General features: G+C 36.1%; 1 protein-coding gene across 16 annotated transcripts in view; it reads left to right on the top strand.

Moving 5' to 3' along the window:
- GTDC1 (glycosyltransferase like domain containing 1) overlaps window positions 1–17,105 on the top strand; it is a 423,749-nt gene that overhangs the window by 393,641 nt on the left and 13,003 nt on the right. For 10 of the 16 annotated variants that reach the window (XM_070240833.1, XM_070240837.1, XM_070240834.1 and 7 more), the window contains one exon: window positions 509–3,359. The exons of 3 other annotated variants lie outside the window; for them this stretch is intronic. In XM_070240833.1, coding sequence (XP_070096934.1) covers window positions 509–565 — 57 coding nt within the window. In that variant the 3' untranslated portion in view covers window positions 566–3,359. Of the gene's footprint in view, window positions 1–508; window positions 3,360–17,105 lie in introns of those variants that run through there. 3 more of the 16 variants (XR_011428193.1, XR_011428192.1, XR_011428191.1) reach the window with 2 other exon arrangements.

The following is a 17,105-nucleotide window of genomic DNA, read 5'->3' as shown; positions in this document are numbered from 1 at the left end:
TACACCAATCTAAAAGCCACTGTGTTATAGGACTTCATGCCGCTAAGAATGCTACTAAGAGAATAGGCAAATTACTTTCACTCACTCATACCCTCCTTGCACTGCTTTCTAAGATCAGCAGCAACTAAGGGTGGGAGCAGAACAGGTTCTTATATCATTTTTATCTGCAGCTGAAAGAGCCCCAAGCTCAGGAGATAAAGCAAGTGGCTTTGCAAAACAGCACATTGGAACAAAATATCATTGAGAGTTTCAGACACTGAAAAGTGTTTAAAAAAAGACATTTCTTCCAAGTTTCCTTGTTTGCTGAAGAAAACGAAAGGACATTTGAATTGTTTTCTGCCCTATTTGGAATCTTTGCTTTTTAGCTTGGCCTTACTGGGTTTTTGTTTGTATACTTAGGGAGATCTTAGTGGGAGCAAATTTGTAATTCTAAAGCAGTCTACAAATGTACACTCACACAGCATAACCAAACCACAATTTTATGCAGATTTCTTTCCCTCTGTCTTAGATTCTGCAGCTCTTAAAGGAAAATGTGGATGCAGTGGCGTGTCACAACTGCTATTAGAGAAGTCCAAGGGAAGCGAGTACAACGTGATGATCAGCCTTGGCAGTCCCTACATACAGCGTGATTATATTGTAACACTGTTTGATGCAATCGTATGTTTGATCAGTTTCAAGAGATGAATATCACCTCACTTCAAACAATATGATACAGTCTCATTGTATGGAATTATGGCTGCTGTCAATCAGCATATGGCATAACCCTTAAAGTGCCATCTTTGGGGAATGTCATAAAAATGATTGCAACACTTGCATTAATTAGTAAGTTTTTGCACTAAAACCAAGCAAAACCTGTTAAGACAATTTATCTGCTATATCTCTGTTCATTTTTGTTATCACAGAAAAGTATATAACCCATACATGCATACTTGCAGCTGATTAGCTTAGCTTATTCAAACAGCCATGCTAATAAAAATGCTATAATGGGTATGTCCCCCCGCCCCCCCACCATATAGATCAGTAAACTAGATTTTCTATCTTTTCTTTTATAGTCCACAAATATACCCCTACCTTGAACCAATTATCCTATCAAAGTGGGTGCAAAATAAAGGCAAATAATAAATTATCACTAGATCCAGGTTCTTGACAGAACAAACCCAAAATCTCAGCTCAACAAAGGATACATAAATGGCATGTGGATGTATTTTGACTTGATAAATACAAATTCAGAGTCTTTTGAATGTCACTAAGTTTACTTTGTCAATGTTAATTGTTAGATAAAACATTTTAAAGGAATAAGAGTTATGATCTTATTTTACATTAGCTATGGAATATTTTTGGCTCTTGGTTGAGCTTGTGTTTCTTTGTCATCAATTATTGTCTTTGTCTTAGGTTTTGCCATCATCAGCCAGTAATACCTATTATTTCAGTTTTTCCCTGTAATGCGAGAGATTACTGCTTTGACATGATACCTACTAATTTGACCTGAGACTTAACACGCTTTCCTAAGGTAGTTAATGCCCCCAGATTGAACCGTGTTTATTGACAGTATATATATATATCAGTGGAGGATTGTGAGCCTTTTTCCAAGGAATTCCTCTCCCACCATGTCTCCTGACATTTTCCTTCCCACTCTTCCCCAGTGTCCTCTTTTCTCATTATCAACTGAACAATCACTTGCTGTGGTAGAATCTGGGGGCCCGCAATGATCCCCACCTCCTAGTATTCATGACCTTGTCTAATCCTCTCCCCTTGAGTATGGGCTGAACCTAGTGACTTGTTTTTAATGAGTAGAATATGGCCAAAGTTGTTGAATGTCGCTTCCATGATTAGGTTATAAAAGACTATTCTTTCTGTCTTACTAGCAGAGCCTCTCTCTTGCTGGCTTTGGCCTCTCTCAAGCTTCCATTGGAGAACCACAAATGGCAAGGAACTGAGGGCAGCCTCGGGCCAATAGCCAGCAAGGAACTGAGACTCTCGTTCCAACAACCCCAAGGAACTGAACCCAGCCAACTGCTAATGTGAGCTTGGAAATGGATCCTGCCTTGGTTGAACCTTCAAGCGACTGTGGCACCAGCTGACATCTAGATTGCAGTCTCAGGAGAGACTTTGAAGCAGGAGACCCTGCTAGGCTGTGCCCAGATTCCAAATTCACAGAAACTGTGAGATAGTGAGTCTGAGTGGTTTTAACCCACTAAGCTTTGGTTTTGTTACACAGAAATAGAAAGCTAACACAAGTACTATCTCTTAGTGAACATAGCAGTTCACTACAGGTCCTTTTGTAGGGATTAGTAAAATGGTGCAGTGAGGCTAGAGATCTTCACACTTTTGCCTTCAAAATAGAGAAGGTTTCAGACTCACTGACAGGCTATATGGAAGTGCTGACCAAGTCCACAAAGAAAACATGTTCGATCTCTAGGACCTTCCTGCAAAGGTCTTACCATTATTCATGGGCAGAAGATATTGACCAATGTTACTCTTTGGGATAAGATTGTAAAGCTTTGCTCTTTCTTTTTCCAGGGCAAGTTTTGGCACATACACATATTGGAACTATGAAAGTATAAAATGGTTTTTATTCATGTTGCCAATACTATATTTTTAGACACATCTGTATTGTTTCACAGACTCTTTTTCGCATCGCCACATCATGTCAGCAGCTTATTGAGCTCTAGGCTTTGTGGTAGAATTGTTAACAATCCCCGTAGAGCCTTCAAAAAAATTAGAGATAGGTTGTCTTAGTACCAGTATCTGATGTAATTTGTAGAATGAGTCCTGCAACAGGGTTATATGATTTGTGAATTATTTTATTGTTTACTCAATTATCTACATTAATAGAAGGGTACAGTGATGAAAGTATTTAGTCAATAATCAAATACTTTGTGTGATTTAATATATATATATATGTATTTGATCTCTCCCATGTGTGTTTAACCTAATTAAGATGCTCTTATTTTCTTGATTTCTATCTACTGCTGGTGCACAGAGACAAGCCACTTGGGTAGGAGAGGGAAGTCAATTTAGTAGCAAACATGTTCCATGGGTGGGTCATGTGGGATTTACCAAGAATTGATTTATTTCAAAGGTCCCTAAGTAGTCTAGGTTTTAAAATAACAGTAGCGGGGAGGGGAAAAAAAGCAACCAATGAGACTTTTTTCCTTGTTAAATTAACAAAGATTTTTTTAAATGAATTATATGCAGCCTCGGTTAGAGGGAAAATGGGCTGTACGCAGTTGGTGGGAGTGTAAATTGGCACAACCTTTTTGGAGAGTAATTTAACAAAATACTTCAACATTTTAAGTCTATTTGATGTCTAGGAATTATTCCAAGAAAATAAATCTGAACTTGCGAAGATGTTAAAAGATGTTTATAGAAGCACTGTTTATAAGGATAAAAAAATTTAATACAACCTCAATATCTGTCAATAGAGTTAAGTACATTATGAAATATACAAAAAAAGAGGCTACTATAGCCAGTTAAAGGGAAACGCGTTCATCATGGTAGGTATCAGCAATATACTGTTAATTTTTTTAAGTTACCCATTGAACAAAATATATATACATCATGCTTCAAATTTTGTTTAAAAAAATGTCCACCCTGAATGTGCATGGATAAACAACTGAGAGCATAGATACATACACTGAATTATTAAAACTGGTTTCTCTACTAGAGAAATTATTGTGAGATATTTGAATATTTTCCCATGAGCATGGATTATTTATTAGTCAAAAAAGACAGCTATTTTCACTTTGAAAAAATTCTATATATTAATTTTTGCTTTTTCTCTTTTGGATACTGAAAAAAATTGAACACATAATCATCTGTGTCTTTTTGTCCTCCTATTTTTTATTCATTATCTCAGTTAGTGTTTATTAAGCATTTATCATGTATTTTGTGATCAACACTGAAGAAACAATAATAAATGAGACAGTCTCTGATTCTAATGAAAAAGACATGTAAATTTCACATGAAATAAAGTGCGTAAATGCTCTGTTAGAATAGATGTAAGATAAAGTGGACTCGCAGACGAGGGAGGGATCAATTTACAAATACGGAACGATTCATGAATTTGTGTGTCATCTTTGTAGGTATTTCATCCACTAGGAAATTATAAATTTCTTGAGACTGATTCTATAACATATACTTTAAAAATAATCTCTTTAGGGTCCAGAAGCTTGCTGATGGTGTACCAGGCGTTCAAAGAATACCTTTTCTTTCATGTTATTCATTGCTAGAGTAGAGACTTTTAAACTTTTGGAATTCAAGACTCAAGTTCAATTACTAGAATATGCAGTGGCACATTGGAATGGATTTAAAAATTCAAAGCACACTAAACAAGTAAGCAATAGCTTCAGGCATACCAAGGTCTTAGGATGCCTATTATCTGGGAGAAACTAGTTCACATAGCTCCCACTGAGCATGGAGTCAGTGCTTGAGAAAAATGTTTATACTCTAATAGCACCTCATAGGTTAACTCTATTTGTATGAGTGCATATGTAATCCATCTACAATATATATGTAAAAACACTCACATAAGCATACTCTTACATACGTATTTGGGAATCAAAAAGATTTAGTAAACCATGCCCACTCTTCATTACTGATTTGAAATCTTTTCTTTATCATAAATGGCAAAGTGTACGGTAGAGCACCTACCTGAGTCAACATTTCATCAGGACAGACATCAGTAGGAGCTCGTTAAATAGCTTAACGTGGGCCAACATCTGAAGGCACCCCTGTGAAGGATGAGGTGCTGGCTCAGCTGTTTCAGTGGAGACTCTGTGAGGTTGCAGAACTGTCAAAAACGTATCACTTCTGTTTCCTTTCCGCAGAGCCAGTCAGTGGAAATCTTGTTCATATTTTTTTAGGAACTGCTGTCACTTGGGAAAAAACTCATTGGGATGGTTCATTCAAGGAGTACCTGACCCTTTTCAAATGCTTTTTATACCTTACCCATAGAGATTGACTTAGTCTGCCACTCTACTTTTTTAATTTTCCTGTCAATCAGATGACACACAGAGAAACAGACATGGAAGAAGGGAAGTAAAAGAAGACATGAGTGAAGAAGAGAAGAGAAAATGGAGATGAAAAATGGAATATGGGTAGAAGGATCACACTTTCTCCACCTATCAATAGGAGAATTTCAGATTATTCACTGTCAATAATGACCACACTTGGAAAAGAATTCTTTGGAATAAATTCAGCTGTATGTGACTTCAGTGTTAAAAACAAGACAGCAGGCCCCAAATCGAGTCATTTTTGTTAAACCCCATGTCACCAAACTGAGACTTTATTACAATTGCAGCTCTCCCAGAAGAGGAATCTGAAACTAGGCAATAAGGAATCTCCTGATCAGTACTAGTTAGCTAATCTGCCTGATAGACTCGTGCCATCTCCTAAAGGAAAGTAACCTTGCAATAACCAACCTATTTTTTTGCCTAGTATAACTTCCTTGTTCCCACTCCCTTCTGTCTATAAAAATCTTTCATTTTGTACAGCTCCTCAGAGCTCCTTTCTATCTGCCAGATTGAAGCCTGCCCAATTTAAATTGATGTTTGCTCAGATAAATTCTTAAGATGCTTTGCCCATTTTTAAATTGAGTTATTATTGGTTTTTTTGCTATTGAGTTGTATGAGTTCCTTACGTATTTTGGATATTAACCCCTTATCAGATATATGGTTTGCAAATATTTTTTTTCCCACTTTGTAGATTGTCTTTTCACTTTGTTGATGCTTTCTTTTGCTGTGCAGAAACTTTTATAGTCCCACTTGTTTATTTTGATTTTGTTGCTTGTACTTTAGGTGTCATATCCAAAAAGTCATTACCAAGACCCATCTCAAGGAGCTTTATTCCTATGTTTTCTTCTAGGAGTTTCATGGTTTTAGGTCTTACAATTAAATCTTTCATCGATTTTTGAGCTAATTTTTGTGAGTGGTGTACAATATGGGTCCACTTTCATTCTTTTACATGTAAATATTCAATTATCCCAGCACCATTTATTGGAGAGACTGTCTTTTCTCCACTGAGTATTCTTGGCTCCCTTGTCAAATATTAGTTGACTGTATATGCTTGGGTTTATTTCTGGGCTCTCAATTTTGTTCCATTGGTCCATTTTTCAGTATGCCAGTACCACACTGTTTGGACGACTATAGCTTTATAGTATAGGTTGGAATCAAGAATTATGATACCTCCTGCTTTCTTCTTCTTTCTCAGGATTTCTTTAGCTATTCAGGGTCTTTTGTGGTTCCACCCAAATTTAGGAGTGTTTTTTTCTACTTCCATAAAAAATACCATTGGAGTCTCAATAGGGGTTGCATTGAATCTATAGATGGCTTTTGGGAGTATTGACATTTAACAATATTATTTCTTCCAATCCATGAACATGGATATCTTTCCATTTATTTGTGTCTTCATCAATTCCTTTCATCAATGTCTTGCAGTTGTCAGGCTAGAAATCTTTCACCTCCTAAGTTAAATTTATTCCTAAATATTTTATTACGTTTGATGCTATTATAAGTGGATCAATTTCTTTTTCAGAAGATTTGTTGTTAGTGTATAGAAATACTACTGATTTTCATACATTAATTTTGTATCCGCAACTTTACTGAATTCATTGAGTAGGTCTAACAGTTTTTGATTGAGTCTTTAGGATTTTCTATATATAAAATTATGTCATCTGTAAATGGAGACAATTTTACTTCTTCTTTTCCAATTCTGATAACTTTCATTTCTTTTTCTTCCCTGATTGTTCTAGGTGGAACTTCTGGTACAATAGGAGTGATGGGAGTGGATGCACTTGTCTTGCTCCTAATCTTAGAGGAAAAGATTTGAACCTTTCACCATTGAGCATGATGTTAGTTGTAGGCTTGTCATATTTGGCCTTTATTATGTTGAGATGTATTCCTTCTGTGCCTAATTTGTTAAGCATTTTTATCACTGATCGACATTGAATTTTGTTGAATGCTCTCCTTGCTTCTATTTAGATCATCATATGATTCTTTTTTATTCTATTAATGTGATATATCACATTAATTGATGTATGTATGTTGACCCATCCTTGCATCCCAGGGATAAATGTACTTGATTGTGGTGAATGATCCTTTTAATGTGCTGCTGAATTCTTTTTGCTAGTTTTTGATTGAGAATTTTTGCATCTCAGGAATATTGGCCAGTAGTTTTCTTTTCTGGTAGTGTCCTTTTCTGGTATCAGGATAATTCTGGCCTTGTAAAATGAGTTTGAGACTATTCCGTTCTCATCAATGTTTTGGAAGAGTTTAAGAAGGATTGGTGTCAATTCTTTAAATGTTTGGTAAAATTTACCAGTGACACGATCTGGTCCTAGATTTTTCTTTGCTGCGAGATTTTGAATTACTGACTCGATCTTTTTACTAGTATTGGTCTATTCAGATTTTCTATTTCTTCCTGATTCAGTCTTGGTAAGTTGCATGTTTTAAAGAATTTTTCCATTTCTTCCAGGTTGTCCAGTTTGTTGGTGTATAGTTGTTCCTGGTAGCCTCTTATGATCCTGTCAATTTCTATGTTATCAGTTGTAATGTCTTCTTTTTCATTTAGAATTGTGTTAATTTGGATCCTTTCCTTTGTTCCTTGGTTAGTCTAGCTAAGGGTTTGTCAAAAACTTTTCAAAGAACTAATCCTTAGTTTGGTTAATCTTTTCTATTGTTTTTCTGTTCTCTATTTCATTTATATCTGCTCTAATCTTTATTATTTTCCTTCTTCTGATAACTTTAGGCTCAGTTTGCTCTTCTTTTTCTAGTTCCTTAAGGTGTAGTGTTAGGTTGCTTATTTTGGATCTTTCTTATTTCTTAACGTAGGCATTTATTGCTATAAAATTCTCTCTTAGAACTGCTTTTGCTGCATCCCACAGGTTCTGGTATGTTATGTTTCCATATTCATTTGTCTCAAGGAACTTTTTTATTTCCCCTTTAGTTTTCCCTTTGATCCATTGATTGGTTGTTCAGGAGAGAGTTGTTTAATTTCCATGTGTTCATGAATTTTCCAGTTTTCCTCTTGTTATTGATTTCTAGTTTCATACCATTGTGGTCAGGGAAGATACTTGGTATAATTTCAGTCTTCTTGAATTTTCTAAGACTTGTTTTATGGCCTAACATATGGTCTATCCTAGAAAATGTTCCATGTGCCCTTGAGAAGAATGTGTATCCTGTTGTTATTGGATAGAATGTTCTATATATGTCTGTTAGGTCCATTTGGTCTATAGTGTTCAAATCCACTGTTTCCTTATTGATTCTCTGCCTGGATGACCTATCTGTTGTTGAGAGTGGGGTATTAAAGTCCCCAACTATTATTGTATTGCTGTTTATTTCTCCTTTTAGCTCTTTTATTTTTTGCTTTATACATTTAGGTGCTCCAATGTTAGGCACATAAATATTTATCATTATTATATCTTCTTGATGTATTGACCACTTTAGCATTATATATGACCTTCTTTGTCTTCTTTTTACTATTTTTAGTTTGAAATCTATTTTATGTGATCTAAATATAGCTACTCCTGGTTTTTTTGGTTACCATTTGCTTGAAAAGTCTTTTTCCATCCCTTCACTCTCAGTCTATGTGTGTCTTAAAGGCTAAAGTGAATCACCTGTAGGCAACATATTTTTGGATCTTGTTTTTTAATCCATTCAGGCATTCTGTGTCTTTTAATTGGAGAATTTAATCCACTTACTTTTAAAGTAGTTATTGATAAGTAAGGATTTACTATTGTCATTTTGTTATTGTTTTCTGGTTGTTGTGTAGCTATGTTCTTTTTTGTTTCTTCTCCTGCTGTTTTTTGTGTGTTTTGGTATCAGTATAATTTGACTTCTTTATTGTGTTCTTTTGTGTGATTACTGCAGGATTTTCCCTTGTGGTTGGCAAGAAGCTTACATATAATATCTTAAACATATAACATCCTATTTTAAACTAACAACTCAACTTCAACAGAATTTGTAAACTTTACACCTTTTTTCTTCTTTTTGCTGAGGAAGATTAGCCCTGAGCTAACATCAGTTGCCAATCCTCCCCTTTTTATTTTCGCTTGAGGAAGATTAGCCCTGAGCTAACATCTCTGCCAATCTTCCTCCACTTTATATATGGGTCGTCATCACAGCATGCCTGATGAGTGGTGTAGCTTCACACCCAGGATCCAAACCCATGAACCCAGGCTGCCAAAGCAGAGCATGCCAAACTTAACTACTATACCATGGAGCTGGCCCCTAATCTTTACACTTTTATGTCTCCTCCTCTTCACGTTTTAGGTTATTGCTGTTACAATTTATATTTTTTTATACCGTGAAACTAGCAACAGATTATTGTAGTTATGGTTATTTTTACTACATTCTTTTTTTTAAATTTTGAACTAGAGTTTTAAGTGAATTATGCACCACTATTACCATATTGCAGAATCTAATTATGACTATACATTTATCATTACCAGTAAAATTTACACTACCTTTTTATGTTTTAATAATGTTAATTAGCATTCTTTTACTTCCAACCAAAGAAGCGGAAGCATTTCTTGTAAGTTAGGTCTGGTGGTAATAAACTCCCTCAGTTTTTGTTTCTTCAAGAAAATCTTTATCCCTTCTTCTTTTTTTTTTTCCTCCCTAAAGCCCCAGTACAAAGTTGTATATCCTAGTTGTAAGTCCTTCTACTTCTTCTAGGTGGGATGGCACCACAGCATGGCTTGATGAGCAGTATGTAGATCTGTGCCCAGGATCCCAACTGAAGAACCCCAGGCCACCAAAGCAGAACATGTGAATTTGACCACTACTCCACCATGCTGGCCCCAACTTCTTTCTTTCTGAAAGACAGCTTCACTGGGTATAGAATTCTTGCCTGACAATTATTTTCTCTCAATATTTTGAATATGTCATCTCACTCTCTCTTGGCCTGAAAAGTTGAGAAATCTGCCAGTGGTCTTATGGGGGTTCCTTTGTATGTAACTTCTCTTTTTCTCTTGCTGCTCTTAAAATTCCTTCTTTGTCTTCAACTTTTGACGATTTAATTATAATGTGTCCCAGTGTAGCCCTATTTGGGTTCAACATATTTGGGATCTTTTGGGCCTCATGGATCTGGATGTCAGTTTCTCTTCCCAGGTTCAGAAAGTTTTTAGTCACTATTGCTTTAAACATATTTTCTGTCTTTTTCTCTTTCTTTTTGCCTTCTGGAATTTCCATAATGGAAAATTGTTTCTTTTAATTGTGTCCCATAATTCCTGTAGGTTTTCTTCACTCTTTCTTAGTCTTTTTTCTTTTTGCTCTTCTGACTGGGTAATTTGCAGTGTTCTATCCTCTAGACTGCTGATTCTTTCTTCTGCATAGTTGAGTCTACTTTTGAAACTCTTCATTGAATTCTTCAGTTCAGTTAGTGTAGTTTCCAACTCTAGGATTCCTGTCTTGTTTTGTTTTTTTGATGGGTGTTATTTCTTTGTTGAACTTCTCCTTTTGTTTATGTATTGTTTTCCTAATATATTTAGTTGCCTTTCTGTGTTTTCTTGTAGTTCACTAAACTTCCTTAAAAGGACTATTCTGAATTCTTTGTCTGACATTTCATAGATCGCCATTCCTTTAGCATCAGTTATTGAAGTTTTGTTGGTTTCCTTTGGTGGTGTTGTATTTACCGGATTTTTTGTGATCCGTGATTCCTTACATTGGTATCTGCACATCTGAGTAATTGGGCTCCTCTTCCAGGCTTTACAAGTTTACTTTGGCAGAGACAGTTCATCATTCAGCTCAGTTTAGGTTTCTGAGTGTGTCTGCTGGTAAGGTCCTTGGGCAGGTGGGGCTTGCTATTATGGTTTATTTTGAAGCAAGGCAATGTTTGAGCTCTGAGGGCAGGGATGAGGTTATGCCACTTGCTGACAGTTGGATAGGACTTCTGGTTTGGTTTTCTACCCAAATGATGACATAGGATGAGCTCCATTGTTGTCTGGATTCTCTGGTCAGGCTTCCTAGATGGTCAGGACTGGGTATTATATTCAGTAGTAGATCAGACTATGAATTAGCTTCTTTGCCCTGGCAGGGCAGCAGGATGGGACCCGGGGCCTGTACGGAGCATCGTTTGGAGACTCAATTCACTCCAGTATGTGCACTGAATTCTCTGGTCAGGTGAGACCACCAGTTTACTCCGTAGATGGGGGAAGCCACAGGCAATGCTCTCTGTTCAAGTGCCTCTTTACATAAGGTTGTTGAATAGGCTATGCAGGTACCTGTGTGCTCTGGTTAGGATCCCTGGTCAGACAGGCTGAAGACTGTATTCAGTGATGAGTGGGACACGAATTAGATTCCCTGCCTGGATGCAGTGGGAGAAGCAGCTCTAAAGCTGGTAAAGCTCTTTGTTGTCTTAACTCAAGCCAACCCACATCCCAAGTTCCCTGACTCACCAAGGCTATTGGCTTTGCTCTACAAGCTGTCATCTCTGCCTACCTGTTGGCTCAAGTGTGCATGCTGGGCTGCACAGTTTCTAGAAGTTGTCTCCAGCCCTTCTGGTCAAGTGGGGCTGGAAGGCACTCTCCATGGCAGATGGGGCTGTGACGCAGAACCTTGCCTACGCAGGGGCAAGCTAGGCTATAGGGTCCGCAAAACTCATTTGAGGATCTGAATCAGGCAGATTTGCACCCTGCCGAGTTCCCTGGTCAGAGTGCGCCCCGGGCTTGGTTCTGCAAATGAACAAAGCCTGTGATTGGGATTACTACTTGGGCACTGCAGGTGTGAACAAGATCCATGTGCGGTTTTTGCAAGCTCCCCTTCTGTATCAGTCAGATTCCCAGTGGTTGAGCCCTACAGATTCCCCTGCATTCCCTGTGGTATGAGATCAGAGTAGGAGCTCCGACAAGCTGACTCACACTGCTGGGGAGGGGTGGGTAGCTGATTGTCCCCCTAGGGTTCTTTATTTCCACTGGAGGAGCCAGAGGCTGAGGGGAGATCTCTCCACATGGTGTTGCACTGACCTGTGGGAGGGACAAGGTGGTTAACATGTAGCTGCTTCTCTTTAAGTTTTTCAATAAAAAATAAGCAAGGGATCTGAACAGACGTTTCTCCAAAGAAGATATACAAAAGGCCAAAGGTATATGAAAAGGTGCTCAACATCACTAATCATCAGCGAGGTGCAAATTAAAACCACAATGAGATATCACCTCATGCCTGTTGGATGGCCATCATAAAAGAGACAAGAGCTAACAAATGCTGGTGTGGATGTGGAGAAAAAGGAACCCTTGTGCATTGTTGGTGGGATCGTAAAATGGTACAGCCACCATGGAAGACAGTAGCCTCAAAAAATTAAAAATAGAACTACCATATGATCCAACAATTCCTATTCTGGGAATATATCCAAAGGAAATGAAGACATTAACTTGAAAAGATAACTGCATCTCCATGTTCATAGCAGCATTATTTACAATAGTCAAGATGTGCAAGCAGCCTAAGAGTCCATGAATGGAGGAATGGATAAAGAAGTTGTGATATACGTATACACAATGGACTATTATTCGATCGTAAAAAATGAGGAAATCCTACCATTTGTAATCTTGAAGGCATTATGCTAAGTGAAATAAGTGAGACCTAGAAAGACAAATACTGTACGATATCACTTATACGTGGAATAAAAAAAAGAAAAACCCAAAACAAAAAAAACCCCCAAACTCCTCGAAAGAGAGATCAGAACTGTGCTTACCAGAGGTGTAGGGTGGGGGGAGAGGGATTAGAGGAAGGTGGACCAATGTACACACTTCCAGTTATAAGATAAATAAGTCCTAGGGAAGTGTTGTACAATATGATGACTGTAGTTGACACTGCTGTATGACATGTAAGAAAGTTGTTAAGAGAGTTAGTCCTAAGAATTCTCATCACAAGTAGAAAATTTTTTTCTTTTCTTTTTTTCTCTTTTTATTTTATGTGTATGAGATGATGGAAGTTAGCTGAACTGATTATAGTCATCATTTCACAATATGTGTAAATCAAACCGTCATGCTCTATGCCTTAAACTTATACATTGATGTGTGTCAGTTATTTCTCAACAACACTGGGAAGAAAATAAACTCAGAATTTTTAATATGCCTCAGTTTATCTTTTAACATAAGCTCTAATTATATTCAGAAATCTGTGAGGCATTGATCAGTTGAACATTTCTAGACATGAAATTGGGAGCTATAGGTTCCAGTCCAAGCTTTCTCTAAATGGTTATGCAATCAGCAGCGTGTTATTTGTCCTACTAAGTGAGCTTCAGTATCCCTGTTTATTAGAAACAAAAAAGGAAAACAATGCTTAACCTATCCATCTCACATACTTAATGTGAAAATATGAGAGATATTGAGTACATGAAAGTGCTTTGAAAGATTCAAAACAAATTGCAAAATTCAGACATTAAACTCAAATAAAGGTTTTTTGGGGTGGATGTTGACTGAGCAAAGTAGTTCCACTACAATGTTAACTGATGAGTTCAGTTAATAAAAGTAGGTGACTTGGCAAGAAATGGATTGATATTAATTATAAAAATTACATTATAATTAATGCACTCATTAATGATCTACAATCAATATCAATTGAAAGTTTATTATTTTAAGGAGAATGGACAATTAGCAGTTTGACACCATGAAAAAGAGCAAACCAACTGACTGATGGTACCCCATCAAGTTTAATTTTAATTTGTTTTAAAAGTATCTTCTTTAAGAGTGAGTTTAAATGCACATCACTCTTTCTCCTTTCAGAAAACGAATATATATGTTGTTTAAAAAGCATATCTGAACGACAAACAATGAAGTCTGGCATATGTAACAAGAAACGAGCACATCTTCTAAATGGGCTCGATGGTATGGCATAAAGTCTATTCTCTCGCAGTAATATAACTGGATTGCTCTTTAAATTAAGTGAATTTGTATGTCCGCTTTCTCTTAACAGAATCAGTTTTGATATACTCTTTGTTCGTGCTGTTACGGGCTTCAGTCTAAGGGTTCTTTGTGTTAACTTTTTAAAGTTACATTACAAAGAGGTTTTAAGATTTCCCAACAGGCTTTTATTTAACCAAAGCTTTTGATCTCAAACCTGCTGGGGCCTAGTGAAATCCTTACCAATTCTCCAGTAACTCCGTATTGGAATTTGAAAAGACCCACCTGAAGAATTGAACTCCCAGTATGGTTTCAGCCATCCTTTAGATCACTCTATTCAAGCAGACAGCGAGGGGGTCTAGTGCCCCCTTTGTGATCTGCTAAGCAGCCTAAGGTGTCCTTTGCATAAGTTGTACTCCTGAGGAAATAAAAATCAGGAGGACAGACCTATATACCTTATTTCCTGCCATCTTCAGTTAAAGGGGGCTTGCAGGGAGTCTGCTTAACATCCTCTGCTACCTAAATACCTTTTGGACACGAGAACTCAATAAAAGAACTTCCATTGCATCCATTACCCTACTGTGGTGCATAACAAATTAGATTTAAAAGGCTACTTTTTTCCCTTACAGCTATTTCCATCATTTTCTTCAAAATTTCAATTTAGTGTCTAGTGACAGAATATTCTATAATATACTTTAAAACTCTATAATGCCAGTTATGCCAAGCGAACATTTTTTCCAAAGAATTAGACTTATATTATTGTAGACAAATTGGAGTTTAAAAAATAAGGTAGAAAATTGATTACGTTTAAAACATGTTAAATATAAAACTATATAAAACAAATATTGTTTTTAGATAGCTCTTTTAAAATGTAAATGTGCATTAATTTTTTTTACCTCAAATTACCATTTTTAGAAAAATTTCACTTTTGAAGTTGAAAAATGTCAATGCCACATATTAACCTATTTTGAGAAAGGGTGAAATAAAATTCTCAATTATATATTTAAATATTTTTATTTATTTCATTTAAACACTCCATTATGCAAAGACTTTAGGACACATAAACAATAGATGAGCATGGAAAGCAAATAAAACTTTGTAAAGAACACAATATTTGCTGCTGTACGTGAGAAGAACAGATTTGCCAGTGGACCACTTTTCCTACGTAAATATTTATCTTAACCTTTCTATTAATGTGGTGTGATTTCATTATTTAAAAAAAATTTTGAACTCCATCTTGATAAGTATAGATCAACTTACTCCTATGTTACTGTCATTGCATCAAATGTTATTATCCCTGACAAAGCCACAAATTAGCTTTATGCCAAAGAACTAGAAAAAATATGTAAGTATTTCCAGAAGCTGTAAAATATTTGCCATTCAGTGCTCACTGTTTGAGGACACATTCTCTCACACTACACGTGTACCACCTATTACTAGACATTAGAGGCACTTCATGTCAGGATGGTTTCCCCCTCTTTGGGTACTGGTGTAACTACAGAAAAGTAGCCTGGAACAATCTCAATGCTGAAGATGCAGTAGAGTTGTCAGGCAATGGGTTCAATTTGGGTTTCAGAAATAATGTTACCATACCTATAGAACATGACATAATTGTTCCTTTTCTCGACTTAATGATTTTGTTACACATCTGATTGGTAGATATTTATGAGTAGCTGCCTGATGGAATATTATTTTCTGCAGTTAGTAATAACTGATTAGATGAAGATAAGATGCTATAAATTCTTTCTCTGGAGAAAAAGGACTTAAAGATTTGCAAAGCTGAGATTGATGGAAATTATGATAAAAATGGTTTCTGAGTTTTATGGATAGTATAATACAAGTGTTATGTATGATATGTTGTGGTACAGTAATCCCCTGCTCCTTTGTAAAAAAATTATGCATTTTTCTGCATAGACAAAAGGGTTAATAAAGTATTTCTCATAATCCCAAATTTACTATCATTTACTCTTATTCATAGTGTAAACAGTTACAATTTGGGGGATGGTTACTCTGCAGTATCTATGAGTTTAAAAAATGTATCATCACCTTTGAATTAAAAATTCCAAAATGTAGTCTTTAGAAATACCCACAAGGTTGGTACAGCTGCACTTACAAGGATGTTCTCTAGTGCATCATGTGTCAGAATAAAAATTGCAATCAATCTAAATGTCTATCAACATGAGGTTGCTAATAAGGTATCAAACATCCATGGTAGCAGCACTGTCGTTGCATACTTACCAACTGCCAAGCAGTAACTCCTCATTCCACGTGGCCATGATTTCAGGGTAGGTATTGTTAATCTCACATTTTATGGGTTTAGAAAGTGAAGTACAGAGATAGTAAGTAATTTGTCAAAGTCACAGAACTACTAATGGTGGAGCTAGGATTCAAACCCAACCAAGCCATTTGGTTGCAAAGCCCATGAACTTAACCCACTACTATAATACTCATATATATTCAAAGAATGAGTCAGTTTTAGACATCATGAAATGGAAAAGATGTCTAAGAAATATTAAATAAAATTTTGAAACACGAAGTGCAAAGAGGATGTATAGTATGTTGTCATTTGGTAAAAATCATATCCATATACATTAGAATATGGAGAGAAGAGTTTGAAGGAATATTCACCAGGCTGTTTACTTGAAATTTTCCGTGGGTAGGACCCTTATTTTCTACTTTGTATATTTCTGTATACAGAAATATTTTATAGATATGTATGATAAAAAATAATCTAGTTCTTTAATATATCAGCATATAATTCGGAGAATCAATAAAAATAATGAATTATTTTATCAACATATGCAGCATTATTTTCAAGATCTCGAGTGCTGGTAGTCAATTTGGCTTTTTAAAAAACCGCAGAAATAAATTATATCATGTAGAATTTTCATACTGTGGACATTATCGGTCTGTTTTGGGGGAGGATGGTGTTCCATGATAAAGCAAGCTTAACACCAAGAGTTTTTCCTTGTGTAAGCAAGTTTTGCAAGTGACTTGTCTTGTAACCATTGAATAAAAGCCCTGCTTTGTCAGTAGATTTATTCTTATTTTTATTTCACATTCTCTATATTAGAACACAAATATTTATTCTTATAATGTTTTTTAGGGAAGGAGGATTCTCAAAACCTTTCTGATATACTATAAAAACACTTACTAATTTTGCACTTATGACCTGCTTACACAGGCATACATTTCATCCAGGTTCCTAGGGACGGAACAAAATCTGTGCATTTTATTCTGAAGTTACAAATGATATTTGATACGCTACTGG

The sequence above is a fragment of the Equus caballus genome, chromosome 18 (genome assembly GCF_041296265.1).
Source record: "Equus caballus isolate H_3958 breed thoroughbred chromosome 18, TB-T2T, whole genome shotgun sequence".
In the NCBI taxonomy this organism is placed as follows: Eukaryota; Metazoa; Chordata; class Mammalia; order Perissodactyla; family Equidae; genus Equus; species Equus caballus.
Note: the sequence above shows the minus strand (reverse complement) of the source record. Positions and strands in the feature narration are given on the sequence as shown.